Source organism: Watersipora subatra, chromosome 10 (genome assembly GCF_963576615.1).
Source record: "Watersipora subatra chromosome 10, tzWatSuba1.1, whole genome shotgun sequence".
Lineage (NCBI taxonomy): Eukaryota > Metazoa > Bryozoa > Gymnolaemata > Cheilostomatida > Watersiporidae > Watersipora > Watersipora subatra.
This window is the reverse complement of record NC_088717.1, coordinates 7,436,254-7,457,694: the sequence shown is the minus strand read 5'-3', so window position 1 is coordinate 7,457,694 and position 21,441 is coordinate 7,436,254. Positions and strand designations below refer to the sequence as shown.

The window sequence follows — 21,441 nt, the reverse complement described above, 5'->3', positions numbered from 1 at the left end:
ATTCAGAAAAAAATATTTTAATCTTGTGTTTACAGTGTTGGTCAGACTTGGATGTTGACCTTTAGCCAATTTTGTTGCATTGAATGAATTTCTGTAAGCTTCTAAATTTGCTAAAAATTTACACTTTTAGCATGACTAGAGTATCCAATCATGTAAGGTTTCTGCTACTCTTAATAACACTCCAGCAGTGAAAGCGGCGATGTCCAAATTTTCTTTCATTGTCAGATAGCCTGCAAGTAAGTGCCTGCAGGTGGGTGTTTAAGATGCTTGTTCTCGAGGGTCAGACTGATTTTGAAACCGAAAATTTTCAGCAAAGTCATGGAACGTACACGCGTGAAGTTCAAATGAAATCAGCCAAAAAATGTGGAAACGATTAGAATTCACCCGAGCTAATAGATAGACAGAGGGACATACAGACAGACGCGCACATTAACAAAGTTGAATTTAATGATAGAGACTGTTATCCACATTTCTTCCATGTGACTTTTCTGTTTTGTTTTAGTTCTTGTTTTCTTTTATTAATTATAATTATTATATTTTTTTATCAATTTACAAACTAAATTTTGTTTCTCACACTGTTTTTATCAATTTTCTTATCTGAGGTAAATGTGAACTAACTTGTCCTAGAATAGAGTCAATGTCAATTCAAATAATTTGACTATTGCAAAAATTTTCAAACGCTTGCTCAGGCATCACAAGAACAGACAACTCTATATATTTTTTAGGTTTTGTGTTATCAGCCATTTTTGGTTGAGTAGTGAATAGGAAACACATACAGCGCCCATTCCAAAGTCTAACAAGAACAGCAAACAAATGTTTCTCAATAGAAGTGGCGCAAATGCTGTTAGTTGTTCCGTGATTAATGGCTACGGAGTGTGCGTTGTCACGGTTGAATTATCTTTCACAATTCTCTGTCTCATCTCACAATACCCGCATAAAAATAAAGAATTTGGGATACTCATTACTGCTTGTTGAAACTTCCTGTTTCAATTGTAGGCCTAATGATTCACCACAAGCATTCTTCAACCAAATGTAAATATAGTCCAACTGAGACAGCTATAAATAACAGGTCATGTATAAATAACAGGTCATATACGTAACTCGTGCAACTTTCTGATGGAATGACAGTACATCTATGCATATGCTACATGCTGGTTTTTGTGGTTTCATATGAATGCTTGGTAACTTGTTCCACATCCTCGCCGCTGTTTTGCCATCCTCGCCAGCCAACAATATGGACCCAAGTCCATCTGTTGAATTGTTATCTTCTCTTACACTTATAGAACATGCAGTTACTCATTGCTAAGGTTAATCCTACAATGTCAATATTCAGTCTTCCGCGTGGTGGCCAATTTGGGTTCAGAGGTCATTTCATCAATTTTCCTCAGAACGTAAATGACTTTGTTATAAATTTACCTCACCAACTACAACAAATTGACATCATTGTCCTTCGTCGACGCGTTGACCAACCTGCCTTATCAGCCAATCTTTACAGTTCGTCTTTAGCGGTACTCTTTCTTTTTTCCATTATCACTTTGGTCGTGGGCTGTATGACAGGGGAATTTCTAGTAGCAATAATGTTTACAAAATTTGAACAAGCGCCTAATAACAAGTAAAACTTTTTTATTTTGTTATTTCATGACTAGAGGTCCCTGGCAATCTGTTGTGCCATGAGAGATTGTCAAGTGCATACAATTATATAGAAATACTGCGAGATGGGTGATTGGCACAGTTGTTAGAGCATTAGGGTGGTAAACCAAATGTCAAAAGATTGAACCATGTAAGAATCAATCTGTTATAACAACCTCAAAACCTGGCTTCAGACGTACAGAAGAACACGACTCCTATTATTGGAAGTGTTGTAATGAATGAACCACTGACCAATTATAGTGCATGGTATTGATGATGAAATTGCACAACATTTTAGTAGGTTTTTATTAGAAGCTATCGGTATGTTTCTATCATTGGTGATTGTTTTTAATATTTGAGGTGATTTGACTGCCAGGATGTTTCAAGATTAAAATCGACAAAACTTCATCCCAGTTAAAACGCTCAGAAGAAAAATTCGGGCAAAATGCTGTCACTAATTGCTTTAGATGATATCAACTATTGCGGTCAAGTTGCGGCGTACACTACTCTATTCTATTCACGTGTCTCTATTCTATCAGTTTCTTTGCAACTATAGACAACATAATCGTACTTTCGCTTCATCTGAGCATTTTAACCACGATCAAGTTTTGTTGATTTTAATCTTCAAACAGTCTGGCAGTCGGTTCACCTCAAACAACAACATTCGCAAATGATAGAAAAATACTGATCTTATCTGATAAAATCTACTAAAGTTTCATCTTAATCTATATTTTGTATTTATATTTTACTCTTAATTTTAAAAAGTTTATCTTTGAAGGTTACTTGATCCTCAATTCAACTCATTTTGTATGACCAAGAACCGTGGGATGGCGTTTTAGTGGACTGTACAAAGCTTCTGATTAGTGTGTGGTTAATTAATTAGCGCCCTATTGTGTCTGTACTTGAACAAAAGGAAACAACCATCAGCCGATTTGGAGCCAGCAAAAAACATGTTTACTTTGAGTCCATCTTCGCTTTGTAAAAATATCTATTTTTATCTCAAGTTGTTTGTCACAATTTTTAGCCATGTCAGACCCATTACAGCTACTGACGCTTCACAAATTGTAGATCAATGGAATTCTGGTGACTATCTATTGAGTAATAGTAGTAGCAGTAACTATTTTGTTTTTAATAATAGTGACGTCGTAAGCTATAGCAATAGCGATAAAGTGTCGGACTTGGAGCATGCTCAAGTTGTTAGTCATGGTCCTAGGAAATGAGTAAAAAAGTGTACGAGCGCATTCTGTAACAATTTTGTAGACTTTTTATGTCATTGGCTGATATGAAATTTTATGCTATGCTAAATTGTTTCATATCAAAACTTTTTTAAAGCCTCATAATTCAACAGTTATGGCAGCATTTTCAAATATTTAATTTACGGATCATTTAATTATTCCAAAAGAATATAAATGATTTGGTAGCAAAAGAGTTAAAACAAACTAAGCAACATAAATAAATAAATAAACAAAATAAAGAATAATAATTGTGACTCACATCGAAAGCGTTCTTAATGAAGTGTCTAGTGAGGCCGACCCAGATGAAGATGAGGTCCATGCAAGCAATGGCAATAAGGTAAAGACCAAATGATGTCTTTCTCAACTTCTTTGGGCTCATCAATATGATTATGAGAATATTTCCTATGGTGCCCAGCAGCAAGACAAATGGACTCGTGTATATCCATAGGTCCCTGAAAACATTAATTTATGTTTATGGTTGACATAGGCCTGATAGTGATGTCTATGTGAAAAATTAGCATGTTTAAGAGGTGACAACTTAAAGTTGACAGAAGGTCATTTGACAAATCTGAGGATATCATTTCGCTAGTGATATGTTTTGATTTGAATAGATAAAACAGTGGTTGGCATTTGACAAAAAGGGGTGTTGTATAGGAATGCCATCTTGCCTAAATACTCTGTGCCATTTTGCAGGGCCATCAATTGGAGCCTGAAGACGGCCAAGTGTGAGGCAGTGTAGTAGTTGTGGAAGAAATTTTAGACAAAATCGTCTACTTTTGATACACTCAACTCATAGAGTTTAAAAAATATGTAAAGGTTTTAGCTTGATGAGAGAATAGACGGCATTCATGTTGAGCAATATTTATTAGCTTTACTTAGATAAATATCTTTGAGGTAATTACCAGCCGAATGTTTGGTGTTGCACGGGTATTAAAAACAGCTTATAAGCACTGAAAGGTAATGTAGTTGCCGGTCGCTTGCCATTAGTTCACAATTTAGTTTCACCATTAGCCACTGCCACAAGTTTAAGCAATTTTAAAACTTGAAAACAAAATTGCTATAGATCTGTTCAAGAACGGGTGTGCAATATAGTTTCATAAGGAGTAACAAACTATCAGGCCATGGAAGAATAGAGTGGAATTGAGGTTAAACATTATTTAAAACAAAAAAATGAAAGCTATTGTTCTTGCTAAGCCGTAAATGTCAAAATGAACAAATCATGTCTAATCTACGGTAAAACCTCTATTAGCAATGTAGTGTCATTTTATTAGAGGTGACATTCAATTAGAGAGTAGCACTGTATTTTTTGACTAACTCGTTGGAATTTTGGGAAGATAGATTCCAAACGAAAAATGGGTGAAGTGATGCTAATGTCACCTATATCTTGCAGTCTCCTTTGGGCAGAGTAACATTAATGCCCTCAGTAACATTAGCCGGATACCGTTACAGCATTAATTATTTTTATGTTGTTCCTTTAAAAGTCTTAAAAGCTTTGGAGTTAGAAAACAGACAGCGATACGCTATAACGATGACTGATATTACGTCGTACAGTGTTCCCGTTTAAATTTTTCAAGTAAGAATGTAAACCACATTATGGAGAAATCTGAAAACAATGGATATGATTTAAACTTTAGCGACTTCAAATCCGAGTGTAGTTCTAATGATTGTGGTAATTGATCTTCTCAGGTACACCGTCACTAAAATCATGGCGATCAATCGCTACAGCAACAACAAAAGAATTGCGATGTGAATATGCAGTGGTAGATGCCTTGAGATTACAAGTACATATTGGTTGTGAATAGTCATCGTTATGTAACCACACATGCTGTTCTGCTAGCCTATATTATCTGCTTTTATGTCTTTGTGCTGTAACCATATCTGTGTGCATTAACCACATATATTATCTGTTGTTAGCGCTGATGAATAACTGGACAGTCAGTTGTAAATTTGCTTGACTAGTGTACAGCAATGCTGTTGAGTCTTGTGAGTAAATTAAAAGTTGAGTTGAATATTCTGACAAACTCGCTACAAGAATGAATTGTTATTAATGTGACTGAGCCATTATTATTCTATTTGTAAAATTTTTTGGAAACTTTTCTACTGATCACATGCTATTATGGGTTTGTAAAGATCAATGAATTTCAAAGTGGTAGCGAATAAAGGTGGCGTTCAATGAAAAGTGGTGCTTTATTTTTCAACCCTTTTTCTATAGTGGTATTTTATGAAAGGTGCATTTGAATAAAGGGTGGCTCTTCAATTTTCAACCCTTTTTATAGTGACGTTCTATTAGAGGTGACACTCAAATAAAGGTGGCATTCAAATAGAGGTTTTACAGTATGCAGTTTATATACTTACTCTTTTGCACTTGGATAACTTTATACTATTTATACTATTTTTTTACAACTCTATGATTCTCAATGGGTAATATGCTACAACTCTATGATTGCGACCAGTTATGTAGAGATTACTCACCAACCAGTGGTGACGCGAAATACTTGGGTCAGCCAATTTTCTTCTATTCAAACTCTCACCATCTAGCAGCCATACATGAAGGTTACCATCAAAAAGAATGTTGAGTACGTAAGTAGATAGTGGATCTTGAAATCACGAAAAGCGCAAGTTCCATTCATGAGATTGTACTTGCATGCCTCTTTGGACATTTATTAGTGTTGATTATTAATACGATACCCTTAGTCGGGTGAGAACAGTGTAAGGGTACAATTGATAGCTTGCCTAGTTAACAAAAGAATGAATTTTTTATGGGGTCAAGGACAAACCTTATAATAAAACGTTTTTCAAGTTTTGAAGGTTTCTGTAAAGTTTTCGGGCAAATCAAGCATCGATAGGTTTCATAAGATCGTCAAGAGAGAGAATTAATATGATTAAATAGTTAAGCTTTTGTCACGTACCTGTTGAATGAAGCCGAATCTACCATAAAACCTGTATTTAAACACCACATTTATTTGAACACCACCTCTATTTGACCGCCACTATGGGAGAAAAGTTGCAAAATGGAGCGCCATTCTTTGATTGAACTCTACTTCTATTTGAACGCTACTTCTATTTGAACGCTACTTCTATTTGATTGCCACTAATGGACATTCTTAATCCTTATGAACCCATAATAGCAAGTGATCAGTAAAAATGTGTCCACAAACATGTGCTAACAGTGACTCAATTTACACTAATAACAATTAATTCATGTTGTGTTCGTTTTTTCTGCTTGTATCGATGTTTGATTTTCAACTCCAAGTCTTTAGGTTTTTTGTCAAAAACTTTCATTGCAACACTATAGAAATAATCAGTGACGGTATCAGACTAATAGTAGCTTTTTGTTTAACACGGTTTTGATGCGTCAATGTATGTAAAAAAACGTTTTAGCAATTGCATTGCTTTGAACGACTTGTGCTAAGCAAGCATCCTGCTAAAGGTTTATCATTACTTTCAAGAGAAGCTTTTAGATAGTAACACGTAAAAGTTTGCTCTGCTAAAAAAATTTTTAGAAGCTGATATCCATTAGTTCGTCAGTGCAGAAGAAGAGTTCAGGTCGGCAGACATTGTGGAAGGTATTGAACAGTCAGAAGATAATGAAATGGTTTCATATGAAAGCAACAATCAGAATGCAACCTGCCGAGAAAACGATGCTAATATTTTTGTTTCAAAAATGTTAATTTTTGTTTCTGCATGTATTATAATTATGGTTCGTTTATGTCACTTGCTCCTGAATATATATTTGTAGTATTTGATAGATTACTATTATTATATAACTGATAAACTTGCAGATTTATAGCACATAATTTGATAGCATGATTGCGGTAATCTGAACTTGGCTTACAATGGAGCGACACTTGCAACTCATCTTCTATTGTGCATAAAAGCAAGTTTTGGCGTCAAACTGTAGCAAGCATCAATGAGTGCTATGAACTTTTATGCATTGCTACCTCGTTATACATATTTATAAAATTAATACATGCTTTTAAATTTAAAATGAAATAAAAATCTTGCAAACTCCAACAAACTACAACACAGACTATAAGATTATCATAGGTTAGTTGCAAGCAATAGATATCAACTGGTAAAGATTTGTATCAGCAAGCTCGTGCATATTTATTTACATATCTACGACGAGTTGGAAGTAAGTTAACCAATCCCATGCATCTAAGAGGCCTAATGTCCCACCACCCAAAGGAAAGCGTAAAATGGGCTGACATTCGATTCGCCCATGAAAAGATTAAATTTATCTTCTCAACATTTTGAAAAAATGTTTGAAAAATACAACGCCACCCTTTAATTTAATGTCACTTCTAATAAAGCGCCACTCCAAGGGAAGAGTTGAACAATAAAGTGCCATGGCGTTCAAATAAAGGTTTTACAGTATGTCTTGGTCAATTTTTAGCGAGACAAGAATGAGACTCAGCCTCACACGAGATAGACGAGACAAAATTTCCAGAGAAATTAGGGATGTCAGCTTAACCAGTGCTAATGTGGGTCCTTACCCACATAAGCTTCCTGTGGGTAAGGGCTCACATGAAGCTGATGTGAAATAGGCACCGGTTGTATCCTGGCCTGTTAGCCTATATGTACTCAGAGAGGCTGTCTGATGCATGCTGGTGATGGTTAACCAACTCACCAGAACTGGGTGACAGACTGCCTAGTGAAAAAATATCATGGTACTCGAGAGACCATATTTAGTGGCTATCGATCACCAGACATTGAGTGGGTTATACTCCAAAACAATTCCAAGCGATTCTGTATCGTTTGGATGTAAGTCTAGAATCTAGAGACTAGAGCTAAGAAAGTTGATTTGCTCACTAGTTCTGAAAACGAACCTGACAGCGATGTTGTTGGTGTGGAGTGAAAGAAGGGACTTCTAATCTGAATGCGAGCATTTGAAAAACTGATCCCAGACAAAAAACAGACATAAAAAGATAGGTGAAGGTTAGGTCGAGGTATTACTAACGGCTTCGAAAGAAAGTGCTAGCTAATGTTGGCAGACTACCAATAAAACAAAATGCATTTTATAAGTGATTATCATATAACTTGCCAAGTTCCGAAGTCATGATTGTGTTTTCTTATAGTCTTTACAAAAAACATTAAAACTTGAAAGCTCCTAATTTTAGGTTTCGTTTAAGTTAAGTTTGAGTTTTCAAGTTATTAGCAAAGCAGAATAGCTAAAAAGCTTGTTGAAGAAATGTGATGCGATAGTAATTTTTTGATGCTGACCTCTGAATTAAAGCTGAACCAAGATGGAAGTGAAGCCCTACGCATAGACTCTGACAAAAACTGACACCAGGTTGACCTTATATTGAACTCTGGAACAGCATGTGCACTTGGGTAATGTAGTAGTGTATGCTTGTAGTACTTAGATGATTAAGGAAGTTAGTGCATGTTTAATGACTCACTAGTCGCTTCTACAGAAGCCAAAAGATTACATCATGTAAAAGTTTAATCACTGTCACTAGTTCCTCAGAACTGACACGATGCCAAGGTGGTTGTAAAGAGCCATGGGTGTGAGAGGCAGTTAGAAACAAGTCTTGGAGAAAGGAACTTGTAAAATGCGTCCTTATAGTTTTAAAGATGAACTTACATAGTTTTAGTAAACTTTATCAGCATGTATCGGTATTTGTCTGTCATTTGCAATTGTTTTTGATGTTTGAGGTGATCTGACCATTGTGTCCCCACATTAATACCAATTATAAAGTGGTATGAATAATATGGCTTGTCCAGTGGTATAAGAGTGGCCATTTTAAAACCCCTCATGCAGTGGTATTACAGTAATTAGCATCACTCGCGATGCGATTTTAGCTAATACCACAGTATGAATGGTAGAAAATAACTATTTGCTTTTTGGACAAATACTATATAATTACAATATACAATATTATAATATACCATTATAATATTACTGGTCTTTCTATTCTGTAAACTTTTTAACACTCGCGCTCATTTTGTGTAAAATATGATGCGTTACCATGAAATGACAAGCCTAATAAATTTCTATAGCCATATAATATCCGCAGTGACTGCCAAGCTAGTACGGGTTTGGTTTGGGTTTTAATTGCTACTACAATTATACAAGTGGTACTAAACTAATACCACTGCTTGAGCGGTTTTAAACAATGCTATAATTATGTTGCTGCATTCTAAATGTTTTATACTAAATCATCAAGATAAATATCTCTGTATGAGTGATGCTAAAAAAACCACATCATGAGTGGTACTAATAATACCTGCTAATAAGTGGTGTTAGTGGTGCCATCTAAACCACTCATTTAGTAATACTAAGATGCGGGATGACCTCGATCTGACTGTCATGATGTTACAAGATTAAAATGCTTCATCGCGGGGTAAACCGCTGAGAAGAAAAATATGCGTCGAAATGACATCACTGGTTGCTCAACTGCCTATCTCTCCCGTTATTGATATTGACTATTGCGTTGAAGTTGCAGCGTTAAGCGTCTTTATTCTGTCAGTTTTGTTGCAACTATAGATGTCATAATCGCGCTTCTTCTGAATCTGAGCATTTTTACTGGGATCAAGTTTTGTTGATTTTAATCTTGAAACATCCTGACAGTCAAATCACATCAAACGTCAAAAACAATCGCAAATGATAAACATACACCGACACTTCTGATGAAATCTACTAACAAATTTTTTTAAGTTCATCTTCAAGGTATGTCTGAATGTTTTTGGAAAGTGAGTCAATCAATACCCCTGTGTGATATACAGCTTTAAACACGAGAAGGTCTCCATCTTTCAGAAGTCTAGCTAAACTGGTTTTCTATTGATATTGGAAATGTGAGAAGTTTTAGGTGGTTGATAGACATAACCAGGTCTGTCTCTTACCTTGACAAGGCGCATGATGCATAGCTCACATTACATGATATTCCCTTTATCAACACTTCAACTTCTAAAGAGATGTTAACATAGTCTGTTGTAGCCATTGTAGAGTATACGGGTGGTGCGCTGTAGTATTTCTAGCATGTCTAGGAACTCTGCTACAAATGCAGAAAATCATATAAAAGCTGATAAACAGTTATTTCATTCCTTTATATACTCATTATCGGTGACTATCCTCACAAAATAAAAATATGTCTAGTGGCGTATCTTTAGTTTTTTTAGCTCCGCCCCTCTGTTATTTTAATCAACTACCTGTACTAAACATAAGTCAGGGAGGCACTAGACCGTCACATTGTTATGATAACAGAAGCCATGACTAGCGCATTGACAAGTTATGATCATTGTCATTGAACCATGACAGTGTTGTGATAAATGTCCTTTCTTGGAGCACATACTACCAGTGTTATGAGAATATGCTAGCTTTGGGGTCATGTTGGGTACATTTTGGTATTTGAACAGCTGCCCAGGTAAAGTTACTCACCCCTTCCTTTGGGGAATTGCCACCCTCCTCAAACAATTGCCCTGACAATTGCCCTCTGACAATTACCTCCTTAAAAATAACTGCCCTCGGTAAAAATTTACGGAGGTGGGGGTGGGAGGGGGAGATGGGGTAGGGAGTTGGGATGGAGCTTGGGGTGAAGGAGGGAATGCTTTTTTAATGTAACATGGTGTTCTTTTTAAAAGTACATCCCGCATCTAGAATGCTAAAAGCCTATATTGCCGATGGACACCATTCCTTTTATCCACCTTGTCGGCAATAAGCCAAAATTTATTCATGTTTTGTGTGATTTTATGGACTAAATACTAGAACAGACTTGAGTTTGTCTTACAAGTGCTTAGTTTGCATATCTAAAGAAGATCAAACAACAACTTTTAATAAAGTAAATAATTAGCATAGGTTTGTCGGGGAAAGAAGGGGTGAGGAGGATGCCTCCAAACTCTATCTTTTTATCAATTTGCACCTTCTCCATCGATTTATTGATTTTTTATATTCTTAATTTCATTGTTATTGTAGACAATTCATACTGTCTGGTAGCTATGTTAAGTGCTAGAGAATCCTAGATAATTCTGCACGTAACCTTAATGGTAATCTCACGATCAGACCCTGGCAAGTTTGAACTTTTTTTTATCTTTTCTAATGAGATTGCTGGCAAGATACTCTGCTGCTGCAGAAGATAGCTTGAACTATTTTTGAGTTTTGCATTATTTTAATTATGTAATCTGTGAAAGCAGTAGTAACAGCAGTGGGGACCAGCTCGAGTAAGGTCAAGGTCATCAATTTAGAGTTGTTTACAGAGTGTTGTTTCCTTCAGGCTTCTCAAGTGTAAGTCGATAAAACTGATCAGAATACTTAAGGATAAACTATGAAAGACATGCAGATAGACAGCTGGCAAATCAGTGGCAGCCAGCAACTAGAAGTAAATGAGTTTCACCTTATGATGGCAATAATCAGTTACAAACTCAGATGGGAGGTCAGTTACACCGTAGGTCTAGCTATAGTGACATAAACTGTTGCATGATGGGATTTGGTAGGATTTTGTTGGATATGGTGTAGTGTCTAGCTATAGTCACCATTTTTTTGAGCAGCATGAAATCATTACAAAAACATTCAAACATTTTTGCAGTCAATATGAGACTTAAAACTTCCTATGTATTTTGTATTTATAAAATAAAACTAATTTTATTATCAAAATAGAAAAATAAAAACATTAACTGACAGTGTAATTTTTATGACTCAGGTTGATGCATGCGGCGCGTAAGCTGCTATAATAATAAAGTATTTTATAATATTGGTGTAAGAGCAAGCTCTTGTGATAAAAAGACTCAATAGCTTATCTAAGTGGTGAAAAAGTGCCTTGAAATGAACTTGCCCAAAACTTTAGTAGATTTTATTAGGAAGTATCGATATTTTCTCGATATTATATCCTTTGGGATTGTTTTTGATGTTTGAGGGGATCTGACTGCCAGGATGTTTCTAGATAAAAATTGGCAGAACTTGATCACTGTTAAAACGCAGAAAATTAATTTTATGTAACACAAACAACATTTAGTATTTTAACGTATATGAAACTTTTTATTTATAAATTTTAATATTTGTGGTAATAAGTCATTTTCACAGTACGCAAAAGGTAGAAAAATGGCGCATTACCCATTTTTTAAAAAGGCGGGTTCCCCAGTAGGCATATAAGCCATTGAAAATGTATACAATATTTAATATCTCAAAAATTTTATTGTCGTACACAAAGTTTATTACATGACAATGAAAATACAAATTCTCTAAAAAATTTCATGACAAAGGCAGTTTGTGTAGATCAAAATAATTTACAGAAAGAATAAAACACCAGTAAAGGTGTTTTAACATGAAATAATTAGCAAGCAATGGTTAAATAAAGTCTGTTCTCCTCCAATAGTTGCAAAAAAATATGAATTGATAGAAATATGATATACCAAATAAAAAAAACAACAAAATTATGAATATATCGAATGAATAATAACAATGACAGGTTACTGTTGCTGTGGAAAATATCCTTGAAAATCTTTAGGGCATAGCACTAGTATATCACTGAAGCGTACGAGGGTGAACAATGTTCTTTGTCTGACCAAATAGCGAGAGAATGTATAGGCTATTTTTACTGCTTACTCAGGATAACGCAACATACAACTGTCTATGTGAAAATCAAGGTGTTAGAAGGCGAATGCCGACAGTTTTTAGTGATTGACCTTGGGATTTGTTAATAGTCAAGGCAAATGAAAGTCGAACTGGAAATTGAACACGTTTATATTGAAACGGTACGTTTGTGAGAATTAGTGGTATTCTAGGAATCAAAACTTTTTCACCAATCCCAGCTCCGGCAAGCACTGTAGCACAAATAAGATTTGGTGATAGATTTTCGATGATCATTCTTGTTCCATTACGAAGTTGAAGATTATGAAGAGGCATACTGGCAGGCTGTGAAGAGTTCAAAAATTCTGTGGAATAATTGCCAGAGTGATTCTCTTCAACAACACAGTCTATGCTAAAGAATGAAGTCGTAGTCCCAGAAATCTTTTCAAGAAACAGTTGATTTGTGTGGTCAACCGTGTCATTTTTAGGTGCCAGAATTACCCTTTCTTCCTGCCATTGGTGCAGAAGATAGTTTTTTTTAAATATTGGGGTACACTTTTTGTTTCAAACCGTCTTCTGTGTCTACAATAAATCTGTAATTTTTAGGAAGAGAGATTAGCCCATTGTTAACTGGTAGCTTTCTATCTCTGATATTTAAAAGTTGTGCAAAAAACTCCCCCAAAGCCTCATCCCCTCTCAGATGCACTCTCATATTTGTCGTTAGTTTACACACTTCTACACAGTCTCATATATAAGAATTTTTTAAGCGAGCTTTGAGTTCATCAGCTGGAGTTTCTTTAGGTATGACCAGTAAAGTTTGACAAAAATCACCAGCAAGAAGTACACATACATTACCTATAAATAAGTTTTTCACCTTTATAAAGGTCTTTAAGTGTGTGATTCAGAGCTTCCACTGTTGCTTTATGTGCCATTGTGCATTCAACCAAAACAATTAGTTTCATGGTCTGTAGTAATTGAGTCAATACAGTACCTTTACGGATGTTGCAAACAGGAGTCTCCAGGCTTCCTATATCCAATGGTAGCTTAAACATGGAATAAGGCGTTCTTCCACCTTCCAGCAATGTAGCAGCTATACCTGAAGATGCGACTGCCAGTGCAATTTGTCGGTTAGATCTGATTTCAGCAAGCGAAAGATTGAGCAAGAAAGTTTTACCAGTTCCACCGGGAGCATCCAAGAAAAAGATTGCTTCACGCTCACCATCCACAGCTTCTAAAATTTTTCCATAAACTAAAGTCGCATCAAATATGAGGTTTGGTTCTGTGCTGTTAACAAATCCATCTAAATTTGCTATGTCATGGTTAGTTTCTCATAGCAATTCTGTCTGTGGAAGCAGGTCTAAATCTCTACATGGCAAAAATGTGAACTCTAGTTGCTCTAGTCTTTTACCGAGAATGTTAATGACTTTGTTTTCTAACAAAACCAAAGCTTGGTCGAAAGTTTCATTTGTAAAATCTAAAGAGTTCTGTGGTTGAAGTTGATTCAATTGTCAACGTACATCTTCACTCATGCTTTCTCTATGATCTAGCCATAAATGTTTAGGATCAGACGGATTGCAGCAAATAAGAATAACAGCAAAAAGATCACGCAGCCGAGGTGAATCTGAAACTGAAGCTTCCTGAAGAGTGTTGTGCCACTGTCTGTCATCTCCTAGTAATATTCGTTTGAGACATGCTTCCTTAAATGTTGAGCAAACGATTCCGTCGACTGTTCGAAGCTGTTGAAACGAGGTAGGTCCCATAACTTTGTGTAGTAAAATGCTTGAGTAAAAACACTCAACGTTAGTTGGATGAACGGTACACTTTTCCCAGGGCATCTGATGCACGTATGTGAGGTCAGTGTTCAACAACCTTTCCTTGTTTTCTAGATTGCCACTTTTTTGCGCTGTCCACGTGTAGTGAGTAGGCATTTGATGGTATAGTAGAGTTCAAGCGAACTCATCGTTATCGCATGCTTTAAAAAATCTGTTAAAGTAGTCTTTGGTAGTTCCTGTGGACGTGGTTCAATGTTGTCCTCATTGAAGTATACTCGCTGTCCATTTTCCAGATGTACGCTAAGGTGTGTTACTGCAGGATGTCTCTGATGAATTGGCAAACCTAAAAGTCTCCAAACAGCCTTATTGCTGAAAATACATTTACCAGTTTGAAAGGTAGTCACTTCATCTCTGTCATTTTCTATTACAAAAGCTGCTTTACCACTACCTTTGTGAATGTGTTTGCAAATGTACTTTATCGGCTCAACCGAATGACAACATTCTACATTCAGATGGGTGTTGAAAATTCTCGATAGAAGAGGGCAGTACGGCGCAATCCATTTGTTGTCGATTTCTATTTCTGCGCCACCATGTTGAATTCTTGCACAATGTTTTCCCATCTCTGGCACTTTATGCAATCTATACTGAGGATATTCATCATCAGCAGTCAGAGTCTCATAAATAAGTTTTCGCAGGTATTGTTTGGTGCATTTTTTATCTTTCATACAGGGAAAAGGCGATTGAGGTTGCCACGTGGTCCATATATCATTTGCTTGATAACGATGCTGTACAGAGTTGGGTTCTCTTTCTTATCTGAAATTTCTGCGGATATTATTGAGTCGACCTGAATTGAGCGAATCTTTTTCTACCAGCCATAGAAGATGACAATGAGGCAGAATTCGTTTCTGTCATTCAACTGAATAAAGGAAGCATTGAGCGTCTCTATAAGTTTTTCCCTTTGTCAGCAAGTTGAGTAGTAATTTTACTTTTAGCCGAAACACTCTAGTTACAATGTCATGTCTGTCGTGAGCTGCTTGTCTATCTATGAGAGTTTCTTTATATCTGTCAATTTTGGATTGCATGTTAATGTCATGAAGAGATCTGGCCTCCCATGTTGTCTGACATACGTGTAGGTCATAGCATCCTAGACATAATCATGCTTGTATCGAAGGCTACCAGTAAAGAAAGAATGACCAATTGACCAATGTTCTGTGCATCATCATTTTGCATAGTGTCTCTTAGGTAAATGTAATTGTCAGCTCTGAGCCTTCTTTGGTCATGTCTAATATAAGACAATCTTTCACTTTCAATTCTTGCGTACATGTCTGTCAGAAATTGGTGGAGCAAGTGACTGCATCAGGCTAAGTGGTTTGATCCTGTGTTTCAATATCACTATCCTAAAAACTTAAAAATCCATGGCAGATATTGTCTTCCTTTGTACTTCATTACCTGTATTTGGGTCCACCTGCCTAATTGTAAGATGATATCCATCTTTTCCTTGCCAGTATATAGTTGGGTACTGTAGCGCATCATAAAATATATTTGTTTCAGAAACTCTTTTAAGTCCTGACTGACGTTTGTGTAACACGATATCTCTCTTATCAAAGTTCTGTCCTACAGTAACAATTGCTGGTTCATTTAATTTAGGCTCATTTTATCTCTGTTCATGTTCTTCAGCTAGTCGCCTATCTGCACGAACTACGATTTTTAAACTGTCATCTGTTAGATTTTTCATCGATGTTTTAAATTCTTGAACGTAGTTGTTGCTGCAGTGAAAGACATCTTGCAAATCCTGAACAATGGTACGCCTGACACCTAAGACATGTTAACATCTTTGATTCATTTTGTCATCAGAAATGCCCATGAAGAAAATCTGAAAAAACTTGTTGCTTCGGTTTTCAGCTGGCAAAAGCGATCCATGCAAATGATGAATCTGTCCTGGTACTTTAAAAGTAGGCATAAAACCTTGCTCGTGAAACTCTCTTGAAGCTCCCAAAAATGTCATCCAAAAACAACTGTTATATTTGTGAATATTAGAAAAAAAGTGGTAAGAAGATGCTTTAGCTCTAAGCATTAAACTTTTCAACGGTTCAGCAATTACTGATATTTTGACTTTTCCATTGGCGCAACACATGCCTGGAGCTTCGTCTTTCTACTTGAGTGTTTGGTAATGGCGACAAATCTTATCCATATGTCCTATCAAACAAAAATAATCACTCTCATACATGTAATTAAAAAAGCAGTCATAAAAATGATGCGTTGAAATTTTCTTGCCAAAATGTACACCTTATTGCGGCAATCCTAATTCGCTCACACACCTGCCTTTGTTCATGTTGTTTGCCTGTTTCCAAAAATCTTGCAGTTGCGATCCTCTTTCGATCACACATTTTTCTTGGTGCGTGCTGTTTGTCAGTCTCTAAAGATCTTACATTTGCAATCCTCTCTTGATCACACGCTTGTCTTTTTGCACATTGTTCATCAGTCTCTAGGAACTTTTTTACTGACATGCTTTCTCGGTTATTTTCTCATCTTAGTTGACGTTCCTGATCAGTCTGTGATGTTAGAAGTTTTGCTGTCCTTTCTCTGGCCTTTGCTAAGCGGTCATTTTTTTGCAGTTCAGTTTCCAAAGCTCTAGCCGCATCTTTTCTCATCCTGTCTTTTCTAAGTCTTTCTTCTCTTTCCTCTGATGAATCATTGCAAGTTCTTTTCTTTGGAGGAATTAGATAAGGTGTAAATTTTGAGAATACATGTAATTAAAGGATCAATTAAAATTATATGACAGAATACGGTAGTATTTTGTAATTGAAATTTTATTAAAACAATGTCAGCAAAAAGTGGTTGGATGAAAAATTAATATTAATAAAAAAGATTGGAAACTAACTAAGTAATAATAACAGTGATAGGAAAATGAATAATGTTTAAACTTAAAACACTATATTTAAATCATGTTTAAAAAATACAAATTGAAATAATAACGATAACGAAACAAACTTAAAAAGCTTATATTATAAAATTCAAAAGTTATAAGGATTTTATAAATGTAATAAGAGAATGTAAATCTATATACATAAATGTAAACACAAGAGAGTGAGGAATAGCTGATACTTGATACGGTAGTACAAAAATCTTACAGAAATTCTTACAGATTATCTTACAGTAATCTTACAAATTTTTGTTGTAAAATGTGAATTTAAACACTAATTACTAATTGGTTAGGTGTAAAAGGAAAGATCTGTAAGCTAATACACAAAGCGAGCACTGATAGGAAATTTTGTGAAAAACGCGTGTAATGCACTCAACATTCGTCTGTTGAGGAAAAGAAATTGAGCATGTTAATATACTATATCAATATAAAACAACTAAAAAATTGAAAAATATTCATACAAACAAAAAATTCTTAAATATAACTGATTAAAGAAGCTATTTTAATTGAAAAAAATTGTGAATATGTACTATTACCGGAAACGGAAGTAGGCTGAACAGGCGTGCAGTGACAGTACTTGAGGCTTGGAGCTGATGAACGAAGAAGACTCACAATACACAGCCAGGTAATAGTCAAACCTATCAAATAGAACACAATTTATATGGTGGCAGTTTAAGGAATTGTGATACTTTCCTCACCGTACCTGCTATCGTTGCAGGGACGCTGAGACGAGCCTAATAGATGACCAGAGTGAGAGCAACCAGTGAGCTGCCCAAATACTAACGCTACTACTAAACAAAAACTAACAAAACCTACGCTTTTACACTAACAATAAATAACATACAATCATGGCCGATCTACCAAAAGTAACTGTAAAATCACAAAAGCCATTTAACCTAACAAGCACTCCAGCTGATTCCAATGCGTGGCGTTTATGGACGTCAACATGGGAAAGCTACTCCACGATTATAATGCTGGAAGATGGCAACAGATCAGCTAATTTTGCAAAAGCTGTACTAATGAGTACCATTGACATGTGAACAGTCACATTATATTCAAAGTGTGAACCAGCGGCAGCTGACACAGTTGCACAGATATTGGACAAAATACAAGGGCGCATTGTTGGAGTACAAAGCGAATCCTTCGACAGATACAGATTCAATTCATGGAAGCAACAACCGATCAAATCCGTAGACACCTACATCACCATACTACTTCTGATGATAGACCAGTGCAATTACACAGCAAACAATCTGAAGGACTCAATCTATAAAGACCGCATCGTCATAGGCATCAGCGACGAGACGACTCGTGCAAGATTGCTGCAAAACTCCAGAACTGACCCTACGGTCGTAAAATTTACGAAAAAGACTTTCCACCACTAAAGCGAAAGGACAACTCCTCATTAAATGTTGGTGGCAATGAGAAGGGCCGATGAAAGGATAAGAGCAAAGGCTAAAACTACACTAGCGAGTCAATCAGGGCAGATTTATCTAAAGAATTGTATAAATACTAGCGCAATCCCAGCAAAAGAGCTGATAATACAGACTCGCCATGGCGAGCAACGTATACATCTTTTAATGACATATGTTATCACCACACAAATTGCCAAATTGAAAGCTCGAAATAAATTATTGTTGATATCTTGAGGCGGAAAAAATGAGCCCTAACGAAAAAAAACGAAAAAAGCATTAATTTGCACATTGAACTTAAAACTCATTGAACTCAAGTCCCGTACTCAAATCTGACAAATTTGTGCTCGAGAATGGCCAAGGACATTCTCGAGTACGGAAATTTGGCAGGCGCCAGGTTGAGTTAAGTGTGAGAGTAAATTTCATTGTGTTCAATGTGAGAAAAGAAATCTAGTTTCGGATTTAACAGCTATGGAGGATCACGAATACATCTCTCTCAATCAAAGGAACAGACTACTGAGATCACTACTAATAATTCATGTAAAAGACAGAAGGGTGTACAGTAGGTGCACGGTGCTATTCCATCAACTGCAAAAACCGCAGGAATGGACTTTCAAAGAAAAGGGCATAACATTTCACAAGTGTGTCACTTCTACTACTAGCCCTACTACCATTGCTAAAGTCTACTATTACTACTACTAGTTGTGCTACTACTAATTAGTACTACCACTAGTTAGTTCTACTATGCTAGTCACTGGTGAGTGAGAGTCAATCAGTGTCACTATCACTGTTGAGTGTTGCGAGTGTGACTGTATGTTGTCAGTGATTAGATGAATTTATAAGCTAGTGAGCGAACTTTTTCCTCCAGAACGAAGGTTCTTTATTATTGCGATTTAAAATTTTTATTATTGTAATATTTAGGAACTACAAACCATTGTGTTATTGTAAAGGACTTTGTCGACCTTCACTTTGGCACGATCTAGACTTGCATAAAGAAGAGAGAATAAGTATGGCTTTTCAGTTCATTTTTATTTGTGAAGGGAAACTCATTAGTTGAAGAGCTTGCGACTATGTCTCCCCTCTCCCATCAAGTGCGCTCCCTTCATATACATTCATGTTACCCATTCCGGATAATGAAACCGAGATAAAAATCGTATAACAATAAATATAAATAGAGCCGCTAATGCGTTGGCATGACTATAATACATTACAACAGCGATACAACATAAACGAAGGCAAAACATAATAGCGATATAGTATAACGAACAATATAATAAAAAGAGCAAACAAAACATGCAAGATATACACATATAGAAATATTTACAAAAATAAAAAAGTCATGGCCTGGCTTCCACCCTATTATTCCTGAATAAATATTTGAAAAAAATGTTTGTAGTGCCTTTAAAATTGTTAATTGTTGTACAAATATACAGCTAGCAGTAAGGAGATAAGAGTAATAATACTATTGTTATTACTACTGTTGCTAACTACCTACTACAGTTTCTTTTTACTTTTTAGATTTCTAAACAAAATAACTGAGAACTCTCATCATTTACAATGGTATCGCAACTGCAGAAGGGTGAATAAGCCTGTTCCTTGGGCACCTGTCTGCAATGAACATTTCAATCATCCATGTTTTTACATAGCAAGCCAGAATGTTTGACTGAAACCAGATACTGTGCCCACACTGTTTTTACCGCTCAGTTATTTAAAGTTTTTTCAATGTTGAATGGTGCTTTTCAATGATAGAATTCAAAACAATATGGTCAAGCACAGTGCTGCTAGGTTGTTCAACTTAATGTAGGTATATCTAAAAAAATTTCAAAACTTCAAACAACAGGCAAAACCGTGGCAGCTGCAAGTGCTTATGAATATGATTTCTGCAGCTTAGCAAAAGATTTTGATGTGAAACTCTCTAGTCATGCACCTGTGGCAATGATTTGTACTTCTTTGAAGTATTTCTGCAACTTGTTTGTTGTCATTTTTGTTGAAATAATATAATGAATGCAATCCATCCGCATGCTTGTTAAAAAAATTTCCATTAAGCGTTATGCCTAAGATGTGGGTGAATGCCTTTTAGTGAAAATTGCCACATTTTCATTTTACATTGCGATACGGTAGCATTTTGACCTATCTTTTCAGGATCATGATTACAGTTTTTATATGTTGTCATGATCATAGCTGTATTGTTGTATCTTATGGGTACTATGTTTTATGTGAATAAGACGTTCATTTTTGTTGATTTTGTGTAATTGTTATAATCGATGCTTTTGTTTAGGTGGCTGGAATAATAATCCTACTGTTACACAGTTTAAGGCTACTTTTTGCAAACTTATCAGCAGTGATGTAATGCTAACCTTTTGTTAACCATAACTGTTAAGTTGAGACAAGTGGATGTAGGCGACCAAGAGTCACAACACAACTCCACCTATTGACATTTCATTGACCTATTGACACATTAGGCCCCCAGCTGTTTCAGGTTGGCTGTTTCAGGTTCCAGCAGGTTGGCACAGCTGGGGGCTCTGTAAGCTCCTTAGTAGGGTCCGGGGCAAAGCCCCGTCTTGCAAAGCTTACAGGGCTTTAAAATCATGTATATGATATGAGAAATGAGCACATCTGAAGTAATAAATAAGTTAACAAAATAATAAAACTTTGGGAATATAGTGTTGCCAAGAGCCCTGAGAAAGACAAGCAACTAGTGAATTTAGTACAAATACAAACTGCCATTGGTTTGCTGTAATCTGATCTTAGCCTTTGTTGTAGACAACCAATTAGGATCACAATCTTGTCATCTTACATGAACATTACATCACTGTATTGTACTGTATGATGCTTTTATATTGAATGGCCATTGAATGTCGACTATAATGACATTAGTGTACTTGAATCAATGAACTAGAGCTATAATTTACATTGAGAATTGGCAAAGTCAAACTTCTTTTAACCCTAACTATAGTTATACATG

At 35.9% G+C, this 21,441-nt stretch overlaps 2 protein-coding genes across 8 annotated transcripts in view; both read right to left on the bottom strand.

The window, feature by feature from the left end:
- LOC137405689 (ATP-dependent (S)-NAD(P)H-hydrate dehydratase-like) overlaps positions 1–21,441 on the bottom strand; it is a 232,414-nt gene that overhangs the window by 111,949 nt on the left and 99,024 nt on the right. The window lies entirely within an intron of this gene.
- LOC137405688 (probable G-protein coupled receptor B0563.6) overlaps positions 1–21,441 on the bottom strand; it is a 104,978-nt gene that overhangs the window by 44,074 nt on the left and 39,463 nt on the right. The window contains exons 1-2 of one of the 7 annotated variants that reach the window (XM_068092038.1): positions 9,711–9,856; positions 3,124–3,316 (exon numbers count right to left, since the gene is read on the bottom strand). The exons of 5 other annotated variants lie outside the window; for them this stretch is intronic. In XM_068092038.1, coding sequence (XP_067948139.1) covers positions 3,124–3,316; positions 9,711–9,808 — 291 coding nt within the window. In that variant the 5' untranslated portion in view covers positions 9,809–9,856. Of the gene's footprint in view, positions 1–3,123; positions 3,317–9,710; positions 9,857–21,441 lie in introns of those variants that run through there. One more of the 7 variants, XM_068092039.1, reaches the window with a different exon arrangement.